This window comes from Cyphomyrmex costatus, unplaced genomic scaffold (genome assembly GCF_001594065.2).
Source record: "Cyphomyrmex costatus isolate MS0001 unplaced genomic scaffold, Ccosl1.0 scaffold112, whole genome shotgun sequence".
NCBI classification, from domain to species: domain Eukaryota; kingdom Metazoa; phylum Arthropoda; class Insecta; order Hymenoptera; family Formicidae; genus Cyphomyrmex; species Cyphomyrmex costatus.
The window spans coordinates 1,372,274-1,388,297 of NW_017275086.1; the positions used below are offsets into that span (position 1 = coordinate 1,372,274).

General features: G+C 37.2%; 1 protein-coding gene across 1 annotated transcript; it reads right to left on the reverse strand.

The window, feature by feature from the left end:
• Positions 1 to 5,116: 5,116 nt before the first annotated feature.
• On the reverse strand, positions 5,117 to 8,916 carry lov (BTB/POZ domain-containing jim lovell protein). The gene is made up of 2 exons (XM_018543611.1): positions 8,726 to 8,916; positions 5,117 to 7,199 (listed from the first exon to the last, which is right to left on the reverse strand). The coding sequence occupies exons 1-2, from the start codon at positions 8,914 to 8,916 to the stop codon at positions 5,117 to 5,119; spliced, it is 2,274 nt and encodes a 757-aa protein (XP_018399113.1).
• Positions 8,917 to 16,024: the final 7,108 nt, after the last annotated feature.

Below are 16,024 nucleotides of genomic sequence, written 5' to 3' on the forward strand. Positions count from 1 at the left end.
TAACGGATTCTATCATATGATTCTTATTTCTGTCATTCATTCACTTTTTGTCTCTCTTTTCTTCAACTTCCTCCTTTTTCTTTCTTAATCTCTTTAACGAAATAATCATATCGTTATTATAACTTTAATAATTACCTAAGTAATCATTTACCATTACCTTTACAATTTAATATGTAGCATTTTCTTTATCTATCGTAGATTTGTCTGTGGCTATCCCTGATGTGTTAGTTACCCTGCGCTTCCGTCTGGTTGTCGAAATATTGTTGTGAAATTGTGGTCTACGATTAAAAGTATATTCAACGTTTGTCACGTATTTATATTCTTTCTCTCTCTTTTCTTGCTTTCCGGATATTCAGATCAGTATGATTTCGGTGAATTTCACTGCAGACACCGCGCAAATGCTTTTTTCACATTTCTTTCGTGTGATTGAGAATTGAACTCTCCGAAATTATACCGCTGTCAATCCTTAATTTCCCTTGAATTACATTTCGCGTTTCGGTACTCGCCAAAATCGGCGATTGCGCGTGCTTGCCTCGTTTCTCGTTTAATTATCTGTTCGCAACGAGTCAAACGAAAGATAATTCGCGTCTCGACAGATTGTGCGAATTTTCATTTTGCTCGTGTTGTCGGATACTTCAAAACGTATCGCGAGAAATTCCAATAAAAAGAAGCGAGAGGAATAAAACAGCCAACAATTAAAAATATTTACAGACGTATCCCTACCGAATAAGCGAAATAGACTCTAAAAATTATACGCATCGGAGCATACTGACAACAGATAAGATTCTCGGGGGATTGGCAAATGGAAAATCTTGGCAAGTTGTCACTATTACTGCATCATTCACGTCGCGCAATTCGACCAGATTATTTCTTATCAGACATGAAAAAACGCGAACGACTTGCGCGAAAGTGATACTCGCTTTCATGTCAATAATATTCTCGTCATTTTATTCAATTGCATTCGAGAAGCTCTCTTTAAAAACCGTATCAACCAATGATCGCATAAAAATATATTTCATTAATTAATTAGAAATTAATTAGATCAATTAGGAATTACTTTAAAGTAAAAGCTAACTAAAGAATCATCGATTTATCAACTAAATTAAAAGCTAACTAAGAAATTATTGAATTATCACTAAATATAATCTACAAATTAAAACTAAAAGTATTATTTTAATTAAGAAAATTCAGTTAAAAAAATAAAAAAATTTATCATGTATATATATATATATATACATATATATATATTACAATAATATATAATGTTCGTTAATTTTGAATTCAATTCTGAAATTTTGAATCATAATTAACCATCACCTTATATACGGGGATCATTTGTGGCTAATTTTTTAAATTATGAATATTTTGAAAACAAATAAGTTTAGGCTGTTCTGCTTTTAAAAAATTTGTGAGTTGGGAAAAGGTGCTCGAGAAAGCCCGGCAGTGGACATCTTCTTGTTGAGCAGCAGATATTTAAATCACAAGCGCGGATACAAATAACCCCCGTATACATTGCAAAGCATATTTGTCGTTTAAATAAGTAAATAATCTTTTTCGTATTTCTTCACTATTTTTATAATTAAAACATATATACAAACAAATTTTTATTCAGTGTTATTTTAGAATAAAAATGACGAATCGCTCTGCAGAAATGATTACAATTTCTTTGTTCTCTTACAATGTCATCTCGTATGTATTTTTTCATTTACGAAAGTGTATGAGATTATAAATTTTGAAAAAAAAATTAATTTTTTAAAATTAAATGTCAACTTTTTATAGGCACGCTTATTTTTGTGAGTTTCAAAATTGTAATATTTCATGTCCTAAACTTAAACGTTTAAATAACAAATTTTTTGAGATATATTTTTTTATTAAAATATGAATTTTAAACGTTTCCATTTTAAGTTATTGGATTTCATTGATCAAAAGTTACAAATTTTATATACATACTCACTATCATATACACATTTGTGCTTACATATTGACAAAAATAAAATATCTAAACAAAAATATCTGTTAAATTATGTATAAATTTTTTCGTTTAAAATAGTTAAAAAAACTATATGAATTTTTAATATTTTTTGAGCCAACTTAATCCGTTAAAAAAAATACGCTGAACATGAATGATCCCCATATATGTACACTTAATGAATAGAAACGTATATGCGTTAAATAATTACTTCCATTAAATCTAAAATATAAAAATTACATTAAATCATACATAACTTATTTAAAGATATTTTAGCTATACAATATTAACTAAAAGTATCAGTTGAATAACCAGCCAAAAGAAACTAATAGTAGTTAATATATTATTCAAAAACTTTTAATAATATTAGTCTGTAAATGTATCTCGAAGCCAACTATACAAAACAAAATAATAATTTGTAATAATTTTATGCAACAAAATATATATGATTAAATTTTTCTACAATTTAGCTAATAACTTTTATATCAGTAAGTGGATCCAAATAAACATTTGCAAGAATATATTGTTTATTATTGTTTAATCAGTAAAAAATTTAATTATGTATAAAATTTGATTTAATTCGTAATGTTATTTTCTTATTAAATTTGCAAATAAGTAATATATAATGCAATTTTAAGAATCAAAACAAATTAAACAATGAAATAATTTTTAAACAATAAGAGAACTTGCACTCAAATTTTACATACATTCAAACGTAATAATAAAACAATAAAAAATTATATAAAATTTTAATAAATTTTTAGTATTATTTTTAGGTGTAACAACCTAAAATGCTAAATTTAATTTATCAAGTACTCAAAAAAATATTTCTTTAATTGTCAAAGATTCTTCATTTATCATTATTAAAATTAAAAATTAATTTAATTTAGATATAACATTAACAATCAGTTGTTTAAATTATATTGTGTAATGTAAATAGATATAATAATTAAAGTTGAAAATCAACTAATAATGCATATTGCAATATTAAGAAAGAAAATTATAGTTAATTTAATAGTTTTATATTGAAACATTCAATATGTGTGTGTGAGTGTGTAATATCTAGTTCATATTTCATATATATTTTGCATAATCTTTCCGTCTGTTACATATACGTATATTTTTTCCTTTAATTTTAAATTAGCGGTTTAAATCGAGCTTCTCAATGTCATTAATTTTAGGCTATGGTCCATGTAGCTGATGCTACGAATATTTCGAAGCATTTCTTGATTGATCAATTAATAATAAAATTCTTTCTTCTGATTTGTCAATGAAAAACTTCGAAACATTTGTAGCGTCAAGTGGATCGCACCTTTAATCATCATATATATTCCACCACTAAAAAAAAGTTTTGTTCCATCTTACTTCAGGTTCTTTACCTATCGTAAACATAATCGTCATTTTCCGTTCAAAAGACGCCTGTTATATTGACAACGGACTGTGCGAGCTTTCTCCGACGATCGCGAGTTCCATCGTAGCAGACATCGTACTTTGTTCAGCCGTTAGCAAATACTATTTGGTACATGATCACTTTTGCAGCAGGAACTATTACGTAGCAGTAGCGCCGAGAGTTTGTCTCGCGATCGCGTCGCAATGTTTTCGATGCCATTTCGTTCTCACGAAAAGATTCGACAATCTTCAATTCGCGTCTCCCAAGAAAGAAGTGATTGAGAGGACGACATTAAAACAAGACGATGCGACGTATCGTCTGACTGAATAAGCCCGAATGTGAAAAGCGGAACAAACGCTCGAAGATTTTGTTACCAAGATTCAATATTTTGATGAATACAAATTTTACTTTAAATTTTATCTTCACTAAAGAAGTATTTTTGGAAAATAAATTTATCCAATAAATACTTGTTAACAATCAGTTTCCAAATTATTGTATTCATTGAGAATCAAACTATATGAACGACATCCGACAAAGAGCTCTTGAGTATTGTTCTTGACAGCGGTAAAAATCTCACGCGGCCTAACCACCGACGGAGGAAAGACACAGCAACGAAACCCAAGTGGCAAGCACAGAAACGAGCGGAGAGCAGTTAATGGCGCTTAAGCGTGGATTGAGCAAAGCTCGAATGTTACATCGAGAGTATACCCTGCGGAGAGCTGCGAGTCGGTTGGTAAAAGTCAGTCTTGTGAAGGATAGTGTCTCGTGTTGAATCGCGCGCGTGTAAATCTATATAACCCCCGTGTGATGAAAAACCTCACGGAGGGGTCTCTTAATTAACTATCGTGCGTTTAACCCTTTGGCTGCGAAAAGTGTGAAACTGTTTTTCTCAAAATATCCAAGATCCACAGATGGATCCCTCAGTTCTAGTTGTATATTAGCTATTGTATTGTATATATTGCTTTTATGATATATTTTTTGTAAGTGAAATATGTTATAATTGTCTAAAATTGATTTAATTCTCTTTGAAATATGTTGTTAAATATCAAGATGTAACAATATTAGCTCTACAACGCTAACAATATTGAATGATACAGTTTTGTTATATATGCATATACAAACAAGAAAATAGAGAGAGAGAGAGAGAGAGAGAGTGTGTGTAGTCTCTAATATCTCCGTAACACTTACCAATAAAATATATTATAACACAAAACCACTTAAAAATGAAATCACTTTTCATTGAAGCCGATTATGCTGATTGACATACTCGTTTCGTTTTCTTCTTTATAAAAAAATAAAAGAATTCAATATATTGAGTAACACGTCAACTTCAATACCCACGAGTCTTAACATATTTCAAGGAGAATCAAATTAACTTTGAATTATACAGCATATTTCTTGTCAGTTAAAAAGCATATTGAAATAAGCTTTATAAACTTTTCAGTTTTATGTATGTGAGTGTATGAGATAAAGGCAATAATTTTGTCGATATCAGTATCTCTAGAAAAGTTCAATCTCAAATCTCCTAAGATGTTCTCAAGATAATTAGCTAAATTATCACATTTGCGACATACATTCGTGAATTAACGCGAGTTTATAATCAGGTCTATCACTGACCGATTATGATATAGATATTCGCAGCCAAAGGACTAATCGACTATCTGCTTAGCCCTCAGTGGGCAAAGGTAACAAATCAATCATCGCTTAACATCAACATACAAGAACATACCATTCTAGCCAAACGATCCCACTCAATCCTAATCGGAACCGTTCTGTTGTAGCAACGCGGGCGTCGATTGCGTTGGTTGCGGCTGCATCGACGACTCCTGGTGATGATGATGGTCAACAATGGGGGATGGTGTCTCGCTGGTCTGGGAGTTCGTCAGGTCGCCACCACCGCCACTGTTGCCGCTCCCATCCCCTCCCCCACTTCCTATGCACCCACCCCCGCCTCCATCGCCGCCCGGATTCGCGGACGATTCGAAGGCCTTCTGCTCGCTCGGAGGTAACATATGCACCATATTCACCAGGGGAAAAGACGCGGTGGCATAATCGGCGGGATAGAAGCCCTGTGGCTGCGGCATGTTGCCGCCGAGTAGACCGCGATGGGGATAGCCGCTGTTGTCCCCCGGATGCTGCAGCGGCAGACCGGTGAGCCCGTGGCTCATCTGCGCGGACTGCTGGACGGGCTTGATGTTATTGTTATTCATGATTTCAGAGTTATTGGTGCCGGTACAAGTCCTACGTAATTGCTCAAGTTTTAGACTCTTCCCGTATTTACCACGCACGTACATCAGCAAGCTGTTATAGGGAATACCGAACATACGACTAGCCTGCGACGTGGTTAGCTTTTTTTCCCAAACATGTTGCAGAGCCAATGTAAGTTCGTTATTCGTCCACGACCTTGGTGGTCCTCCTCGCGGAGCGCTGTGTTGTCCTTTGGGCCTATTAACCGCAAGAGCTCGAGTGTTGTGATCGGTCCATCTACGTGGCGCGTCACCATCATTACGATGCTTTTTTGCCTTTTTAGCGGGCGGAGGGCCGAGACTGGGAGTACCAAAGAGATTTTGCAGTGCCTCTGGCTTGAAATTATCCGTAAGCAGCGAATCCGCGAGGATGCCTCTGTCATACGTGGTGGCATGGTGCGAGAAAAGTCCGCCGCCTAAAGCTGTCACACCGTCTAACGTCGGAGTGAACATCGCCATAGCGCTACGTCGCGGCAAAGCTGATTCTTGTTGCTGCTGTTGTTGATACGGATGAGATCTGCTGGAACCATGCGGACTGTCCTCGCGTGGATGGTGACTTGGAGCCGGCGGCGGCGGCAGTTGACTTTGAGGATGCCCGGGCAGCCATTGGCTGAGGCTTGTCAGGTACTCGGGAGGATGCGGTTGCGACAGTGACAACGTTGGCATTGTCGGTAGCGACAATGCTACTGTCGCCGCTACAGCTGCCGCTACGGCCGCCGGGATGTCTGATACAGGACCATCCGGATGATGTAGTAGACTTGTTCCTGTGAGTGGCGAGCCGCGAGGACTACTCGTCGCTTCACTGCCCTCCGTCTTCACATGATGCTGATCTAGTCCGCTCGGCGATATAGGTTTCTTCATCGATAGATTCTCCGCCATGTCCTCTTGCAGCTGCTGCTGCTGTTGTTGCTGCTGTTGCTGCTGCTGCTGCTGCTGCTGTTGGTTCTGTGCATTGTTAATCGAATGTTGTTGATGATACTGAGTTTGCTGCAGCAATAGCTGCTGCTGCTGCTGCGCCTGATGTTGACCGCTGAGATTAAGAACACTCGTCAATGGACTCGAGCTGACCGGTGGGGTCGAGCGTCTGCTTAGATCTTGCGGTAGCAATTCGCCGGATCGTCGACGTGGACGCGCCTGTTTCCGACGTGGCATTGACGGCGAGCCGCAACTCTCGCGAATACCAAAGTTCATGTGGCCAATATGCGACTTGGCCTGATGGTCCCTCGTTGGTGGAAGCAAGATAGGCTTCATCTCCGCTGTACTCTCCAACGCGTTTTCATCCTCTTCCGGTGTGCCGTGTCGCGCGACTTCTGGCGTTGGTGATTCAGCCAAAATGAGATCGCGCGTCGGCGTTGACGCCAACGACAACGGCCTGGGTTCCGTCGACACCGGCCTCGGTTCCGATGACGACAATCCACGCACCTGCAGACACTCCGCGGCTTTCATCAACCCCGGTAACTCTTCCTGGGCGATCTGCACCTCGCCGCGATATATAAAGTGCACCAAAGTGGATAATTCATGATGCGAGAAGTCCTTCAGCACGATCACGGGGTGCTTGCACGGATTTTCAGCGAATATCCTCTCGAAGAAAGGACTGTAACATAGGAAAAACGACTCCATACAATTACGACTAGGTCATCCCTTTTTTAAATTTGGGAATCATTCCAAAGAAGCAAAAAAAAAAGCGTTTTTCCATTTTGATTGATCCACCATGCATTTGCGCTAAGTACGTTGCGGCACAATCGCGGAAAATTTTGCACCGTGATATTTGCAACGTTACATGCGTCCCAGCGTGAAACGTTGCATGTCTTCGCTCCGCAAGACAGAACGATGGCCAGAAACCGCGAACAAAAAGTCACCGCAAGGATTAGCGCTCCTTCCCTGATCGAGCGACGGCGAATCAATCAGATGGTACAAGACTTTCGCTCGTTGTCAACTTTACGTCACACGTCCCGCGTGAAGTGAGAAGAGCATTGTGGTAACGTATAGACGGTACGAAGCGGCACTCAGTTGCCCGGTAAACCACGAAGGTAAGAAGCAACGAAGAAATTTTTCTTCGGATAAGAGAGACCCGCCGAGTGCAAGAACCACTCTCGGTTTTCAATGCGCGTCGCTTCTTTAAAATACACTATATACTTCCGCTGATCAATAAAACTCGACTGATTATTTTTAATCGAGGAACCGCTAGAAAGGCAAGTAGTGTAGGAAGTTATTGTCAAGAGATACATGGGCATAAGCGATGCAAGAGTTTAGAAAGCTTTAAACCTTTGCCGTCGAATTAATATTTCTTATTTTGCATCAAGCATTCTTTTTCTGTAGTTATCGAGAGGAGGAATTTTACTTGCAGCAACATGAATACAGTGTATTATTGGTTTCATAAATATATTATATAACAAAATTGTTTTTTATAAATGATAAAAACAACGCGTGGATGTTTGATTTTGCAGAACTGCAGCGAACATAAAAATAATTGTTTTTTATGCTATATAAATCAATAATTTCTTGATTTCATTTATTCACTAAAAATAAACATTTAGTTTTAATCATCACAAATAAAGAAAAAAAAGTCTTATTTGATAAAAAAAAAAAAACGTAGTGCCTACTAATATTAAATAATAATATAAAATAAAATATTAAATATAATAATAATATTAAATTTTGAAAATATCTTTTTCTATAAACACGTGTCGATCGAATTCGACTCGCATCAACTGAAGCTAGAAATAATATCAAAATAAATTAAATTTGTCACTAATTTAATAATAATGCTAACAAGCATCTTAAACATTGCAAAGAATTTATTGTGAAAAACATCACCAACTAGAGTTCGAACCTGAATCTATCAGAGACGGGCGTCTTTACTAATTCGACCACTGAGGTATGTGGAGATAATTATATTATCGAATAATCAAAAATAAAATAATAAGAAAACGTCATTTCAGATGTTTTCGTGAATAAACAATAGATAGTTGAAATGGAACATATCGATTTATTTCTACTTATTACTGTTCAGTCAGTCGTGGCATCGTGTTGAAAATAAAAAAAAAAAAAAAAAAAGATTAGAATGAGACTCAGCATCGGGAAAATTTAGTAAAAAGACACTCTACTTTTAAGGCTTACCTGCAGGCGCTGAGGACAACTTTGTGTGCCTTGACGCTGCTGTCAGCGCAGATCAGGGTCACGTCGACGAGCATCTCTGCTTGCAGCAGCTCCTCGAACGCCCGTTGTATGTGAGCGAGATGGTTATGCCATCGTAAGGAGTAGTGCGATTGCAGAGCCATTCTGTCAGGACTGTCCCCGACGCTCGACATTTTTCTTCCGCCGCTACCGCCGGAAGCTGATGAGTTAGCAGAGTCGCCACCTTGTCCCGCTCCGTTCTCTCTCGTGCGTCTTTGTGGTCCTGCGTAGGTCTACCTTTTCCATGCACGCGTACACGTGACCACGTACGTATTGTGGTACCAACTACCTTTTCGTTTCTCTTCTTCTCTGGCGCCTAGCCGCTACTCTGACCGTTTTTCTAAAATTTGAAAATGCGACGAAATCGGTTAAAGCTAAAGTTCTCTAAAGCCGTAATCACACTACCAGACTCCCGATTCTCGATTCAGAGTCGATAGAGTGATTTCTATTCTCGAGTCGGCAGTCAGAGTCGGCTGCTGCATTGCTGTGATTGGTTGAATTATAATCCGAGTCGGGAGTCCGAGTCAGAGCCTGTAGTGTGATTACGACTTTAAGGCTCATGAGTACTTAAAACACTATAAACGTGAATATTCGCGTGTCCGCCATTTTTACTCCTTTCCCCATTTCTTGCTCTGTTTCCACTCCGCCGCTAAGCTGAGAAGGTTGTAAGAAACAACATTTTTGATGTTACAATTACTCCGTTTTGACATTTTAGCGTAAAAGACTTGCTATATTTCTATAAAATAAATACATGACTTGTGAATAAACATCACTATATTTCCTCGCAGATGAGAAATTTCAATCCTTTTCTTCAAATTGGCATACATATTTGGCACCTTATCTAGAAATAACTTGAACGCCAGACACTCTTCAGGTCCTGCACTAATATTATGATATAGATATTCAACTGATTTTGAGAGCAAAAATGGAATGAACGCGGCGGAGCTACAAAATTTCAAGCAGCAAATACAAATTATAACTTGTAATGACCATAACCCATCACAGCTCAGTGATGGAATGGGGACAGAGCAATAAATGGGAAAAAGAGTAATGGTAGACGCGAATACCTACGTTTCTAGTGCTCTAGAGTACTCAACCAAGAACTACGTGTCGATGATAGCGACACCGAATTAGTCAGTGGCCTGACAAAACTGGTAGTTACACACATAAGTACGAGCTCATGTCTGTGTGCTGATTTTCGGGCCGAAGGTGAGCACACAGACATGGACTCATGCTTATGTGTGTGTATAGCCTCGCTACGGTAAAATTGAACTAACAGGCGTGGAAAAGTGACGACAAAATTTTTGTTGCGTGCCATTTCGTTAATATTTGCTTATTTGTAAAAATGTGACTTGCTTCGTACTCGTGAAAGTCCCAAAAATGGGTGGAAACTATAATTATCTTGAAATTTTATACGTAAAAACGTATATTTCACTCGTTTTATCAAATGTTTCTGCCTGAGTATAGACTCACTTTACGTGCTCTCTTTACGATCATTTATTAACTATCAAAGGAGGAAAGGATAGTTTCCGTTTATTTTTACAAGTGTTTTTAAGCGATCTCGTCATTTACATTTATCCAAATTGTCTTTATTTTACAAATGACACGCAACAAAAATCAATGTGCATTTCTCGCTTATGACGTCACAATTCCAACACGGCCGTCGCGACTACTCAGGAGCTTTAAGTTTTGCGTCCACGATGCTAGAAATCGGTCCGAAATCTCAGACACAGAAAAAATTATTAATAAATCGCATTTAAATAATTCGGTTACATGATCAGTGCATTGCGATTAGTCAATTCTTTCTCCATCTGAAATCTAGGTCCGAATTTAGAATAACTTTATCAAGGAATAAAGTAAAGTGAGGACAACGACAATAAGGCTTAAGAAGGAAGTCACTCAGGTAGCGACGTGAAGGTTATCCCTTCGAAGGAACTAGTTCTAAGTAACATGTTCTTCGAACTTTTCTCGCAATTTCGGAATTAAGTTTAGGAGATTCTACAGACGTGAGCTCGCGCCAATATCAAGTTGGGCATTTATTAATTAGTATTTACGTGTTCGAGATGAAAATCAACGTGTTGCATACGGATGCTGTTGATTGACACCGAAGTGTCAATTTTAATGTGAGATTAGATTTTTCCCGCTTATATCACTTTATATATTTCATAGCCATATCTCCATTTATCTTTTGTACAAGTCGGCGTAAAATTAAAATTTTAATTCATTAGACTTTATCGCGCTCATATGGCGTGAAATTGGCCATTTTAATAACAAGTCGGTGTAAAATTAAAATTTTAATTCATTAGACTTTATCGCGCTCATATGGCGTGAAATTGGCCATTTTGCTTTTCACACATATTATCTGTGATGCAACATTATAAATACAACATGTTTACAGGAGATGTGCTAGCACACACATTAACGAATATATGAAGCACGTATAGATATAGATGTATAGATGGGCTCGTTTTTGTGTCTGCCGATAACGTATCCTTTCCATGCACACACAGAGTAAACTTTTACAGTCTGATATCACTACTGTAATAAATTATTTTGATTGGCAGTTTTTATAGATATGGAAATTTGAATCTCCTTATTATCCTGGACAAACGTTCTTACGAATTCCATGACTGAAGTATATATGGTAATATGGTAACAATTAAAATAAAATTTTCAAACGTCATTTTCAAACGTTATAAATAATCAATAGATAATAAATTGAAATGGAACATATCGGTTCCTCTTCACTTATTACTATTTAGTCGAAAATAACATCAAGTTTATCTTGGTCATTATAAATAGGTATGTGTACTTTTTCTTTTCTTAATGAAGAATTATACAAAATGCAAGTAAGACAAGCTAAAACGTTACAAAGTGATTTGTTTGCAGGAATAGTTTGAATTATGTTTTGTACAAAATCTGACAGATATCTGTCTTTCGGATAAGAAAAGGTAATGGCCGCATTGAGAATACGATTTTATAAAGATTGCGGGCGTTATGCTGGCATTATCGTCACTAACTAAGACAGCCGATGATTAAATACGTGCTGCTTTCGAGATGGTACACACGTTAATTACTTATCTAACCGAATGTACGATGATTATGGAATATCGCACTCCGTGCGTTTTACCCGCCAATTTAGCGGCGTCAGTACTCGCTTCGTCGACAATCGGATATGTTTGGCTTCATTAAAAAGAAAAAGAGTAATAACTGTCAAATGTTGAATAAAATAATTTCAATCAAATGTTAAATTTATATAACTAAAAATAATTTTACTTATCTAAATATTTAATGAGTAGTACCAAATATAATAATGTAACCAACATTTGATTTAATAATCACTGAATATTTAGAATAGGAAAATTATTTTTGGTTATATTAATTGAACATTTGATTGAAATTTCACTCAACATTTGATAGCTATAACCACTCTTTTTTTTAGTATATTAATAATTTCGCGTTTGTGTGTGATAAAAGGGGGTAATCAAAAAAGAAGAATACAAAAGTGGCGATTACAATTAATTTGTATGCTTTCTGTGGCGTCACCGGATGTTGATATTCGTTGTGTTTTTGGAGTTTTCCAAATCGATACATGGAAAAACAAAAGAACACGATACCGAAAATGTCAATCGCGACCATCCGTTTCTAATTTTCCAACCAACTTTCAAACGAATAAGAACAACAATTAATAACAATTGTACGATTTATATGGAAGATTAATCAAGTTTATCCGTCCTTCATGTCTGATCACTGACTGACAATGTATCCGTCTAATTCTTGGAGAGTTGCTAGAAGACACTAATCCACGAGAGTAACCCATCTCTATCAATCATCCATTAAATTGCAGCGATTCGTAAACTTGTCGAGGAGAGGCACATTACACAGACACGAGCGAGACTTTGGTTTTTTCTCTTTAATCGTAATGCTTTTATATAAATATACGACTTTAAAGTAGGTCGATGAGGTGCCCATAACGTGAACTGTACTTAACAAAATTGCAAATTCATTTTTAATTAGTTTGTGCAACGACTCCTTTTCCTCTTCCCCCCCTCTCTCTCTCTCTCTCTCTCTCTCTCTCTCTCTCTCTCTCTCTCTCTCTCTCTTTCTCTCGCTCTTCCGTCAAAGTACTTCGACACAAGTTAAGGGGAGGGGGAGGAGGGGGAGGGGGTTAGAGGGGACAATAAAATATACTATTTAACATACAGGTAAGTATGTTTTGTACGCAATTCTAACGGAACGAATGGCCCTCGAGTTTCTATACGTTTCTCTAGTTGTCTGTACGCGACACGAATTGAAACGAATGACGTAGCGTTCGTGCGTTTATTTTATAATTAAAACGTAATTAATGCAAAAGGCGACACACGTGCGTAGGCGCACGACGTGACCTGGAACGAGCGTACACTTCAACATCACGTCATTTGCACATATGCGACAGCTTCGATTATAAACTGCATATCCAGTGAAAAACCCACTTATGGATACGCGCTCGATAAATCACTCCGCTCGCAATTACGCGAGCGATAATACAATAACGATAAAAATAATAAAATCGCGCGGGGTGAAAAAAACTCAAGCACACCGCATGTGAAATGGGAGACATCTCCCGCTCAATTTGCGTTCGAAAGAGCTTCTACGTGAAACGAATATCTCGATAGTACCACGCGACTTCAAAAATCTCGAAAAATAGAATCGCGGTATCAAAACAGAGAGTAGAGGAGTAGTTTCACCCACATTCCTGCCGTTGTCAATCACCTACCGTCAGAATCATTACGACACTATCGGCGCTAAACGAGCAATTAATAAAAGCGTTCTCTCTATACCAACGAATAATTAATTGCCAAGCATTCTTGCGATCGTAAAGTTATTCTTGTAGACGATTGAGGTATAGGCATACAACAAACGATGATTAATAACAACGAGATAAGCACATAAACTGCAAATAACAATAAAATGCAAATAAACAACGAGATCTGTGGGCTGCTATCCAATTCACGCTCCTAACGTTTAAGAGTCATTTCATCCTTGTTGTTTATTAAACAACAAGTTTAATTGTTTATTAAACAAGGACAGTGATGTTCATGAGCGTTGTGAACATGAATCGGATTCTAATGTCACGCAGTCGCAATCAAGTAATCGAGCTGGCTTTTCGACCTACTGCTTTTAATTCACGACGGCGAGCGTAAAATCGGCGCGCGCGTGAAAGCGGCATTAAAAAACCCGTTATTTTTCTTTGACAAGAAGTACCCTGTGTAAGAGGAGAAAAATACTTTTCTCTTCTCATTGATCGTAATTCACACGGAGCGTGTCCTCCCAGGGAACCGCCGGTCCGGGATACGTCACTGTGCGCCGTCGAAAACTCTCCGCAAGTTTGTTGTCAAACTCGCACGTGTTCGGAAAAAGCGCGGATTTACGTCGACTACTAGTTACTCTCACGCATCATCTTCCATTTTCATTTCCGCGTCTCAACAAGACGCGTTGTGCGTTATACGCGAGCACTATTAGTCATAAGACTGTGTCCACAACCTCGCTTTTAAGAGGGCCTAATCCGTAAGAAATTGACCAATCATAGTTGAATGCGAGAAAAATAATCGACTGCGATTGGTCAATTTCTTACGGCATTACGGCTTAGAGCCTCTTAAAGCGAGGTTGTGGACCCAGTCTAATGATACGTAAAGTCCGAAATTTCTCATCAGACGAGACGACGATTTATACGGAAAAGAGGAGGAATACCCGCGATCCGCGATTTTCGCGAGCAATGAAATTATTTTCTGCGTCCACATGCAGAGATCGCACTTGTGAAGAAATTCGGCTCATCTCTAGATTCAACTTGAGATTTAAGTGAGCATATAGAGTTACATTCTAATTGGTGCTCGCAACATCTGTGAAAATTATTTGTCCTTATTTGACATTTAATAAACAACAAGAATAAAATAATTCTAAGAATGCTATATGTGCATGAAACGAAACTAGCCTAAGCGAATTATATTTTTGTCGTGCACAATAGATTTTTCAAGCCTGTTGATTGGCTATAGTATAGAGCAGGCCTGTCCAATTTGAGCTCCGAAGCCGAAACGCAAAGCCATCAACGCAAAAAATTTAACACGATAAAGATTTCATGGACTATAAGCGCCGCTTAGACGCGTATCAACACTTTACAGTCTCCGAAATCTTATCCATATTGATTTTTTTTTGCGTCGATGACTTTGCGTTTTGGCCCCAAAGCTCGAATTGAACAAACTTGGCATACAGTAACGATTTTGTTATGCGATAAAAACGGAACAATGAAACAGTATCCTATCACGATGGCCAACTATATATACGAAATTTTAAATTTTCATAATAGTTAATATACGCGATAATCCGGTCGAGAAGATCAGATTTCTAACCTTGTCATAATTTTGATGTCTAAGAAATACATATGTGAGAAAGTTGTTGCAATCGTTCCTGAGCAAATCGCTTTTCAACTATAAATCTGGCGGAAAACAATGTGGAAGAAAGTAACAAGTCTACATTGGATAAAACTATTATTATTTTAAAAGACTTTATAATATGTACTTATATAGCTTCTTCAAACGTATGGATTTTCCACATTTTCTATCCGCACTTTAAAACATTTCTCAGAATTCTTTTGTTCCAAATACAAGGAATACATTTCTTTACAAACCGGAACGTGCAAGGTACCTACATTCCTTTACTGGTCAAAACGTACCATTGTCTAACTACCACAAAATATTTCTCGATGTTTCACAAATTGCAGTTTTGTTGAATTTGACAAAACTATGAAATATTTAAAAAATTGACAAAAACATAGACAATAATAATCAAGTATATATTTATATCAAATGTTTTTTTCTCCCAAAAAGTAACAAAATATATTCTATTAAATACAGTAAACACAACCCCATTCGGTCACGAGCGTTCATTGAATAAAAAAGTCTACGTAAATGACTGTGCATAGTTTCTTTCATTTTTTAAATCTCGTTCTTTTTTGTCAGAGTTCACACACGTTATGCTCGAAAATGTATGTAGACTACTTTACAATTTACTGATAACATCATAAACGTCCATTTAAAATTGACTCATGGCTTGCAATCATAAATACCAGATATGCAGCGAAGCTCGGATGCGATCATCACACAAATCCAAACAATAGATTCTGCTAGCAGAGGATTAAAGCACCGGTCTCGCATGACTGGTCCGATCTCCACTCGGAACTCTTATAGATCTCCACGATTAGATCTC

Excerpts from the sequence above, each read along its gene's own strand:
- lov (XM_018543611.1), bottom strand. The coding sequence starts at position 8,916 with ATGTCGAGCGTCGGGGACAGTCCTGACAGAATGGCTCTGCAATCGCAC. Across the intron at positions 7,200-8,725 it reads GTTGTCCTCAGCGCCTGCAG|TCCTTTCTTCGAGAGGATAT; the intron begins GTAAGCCTTAAA and ends CCTATGTTACAG.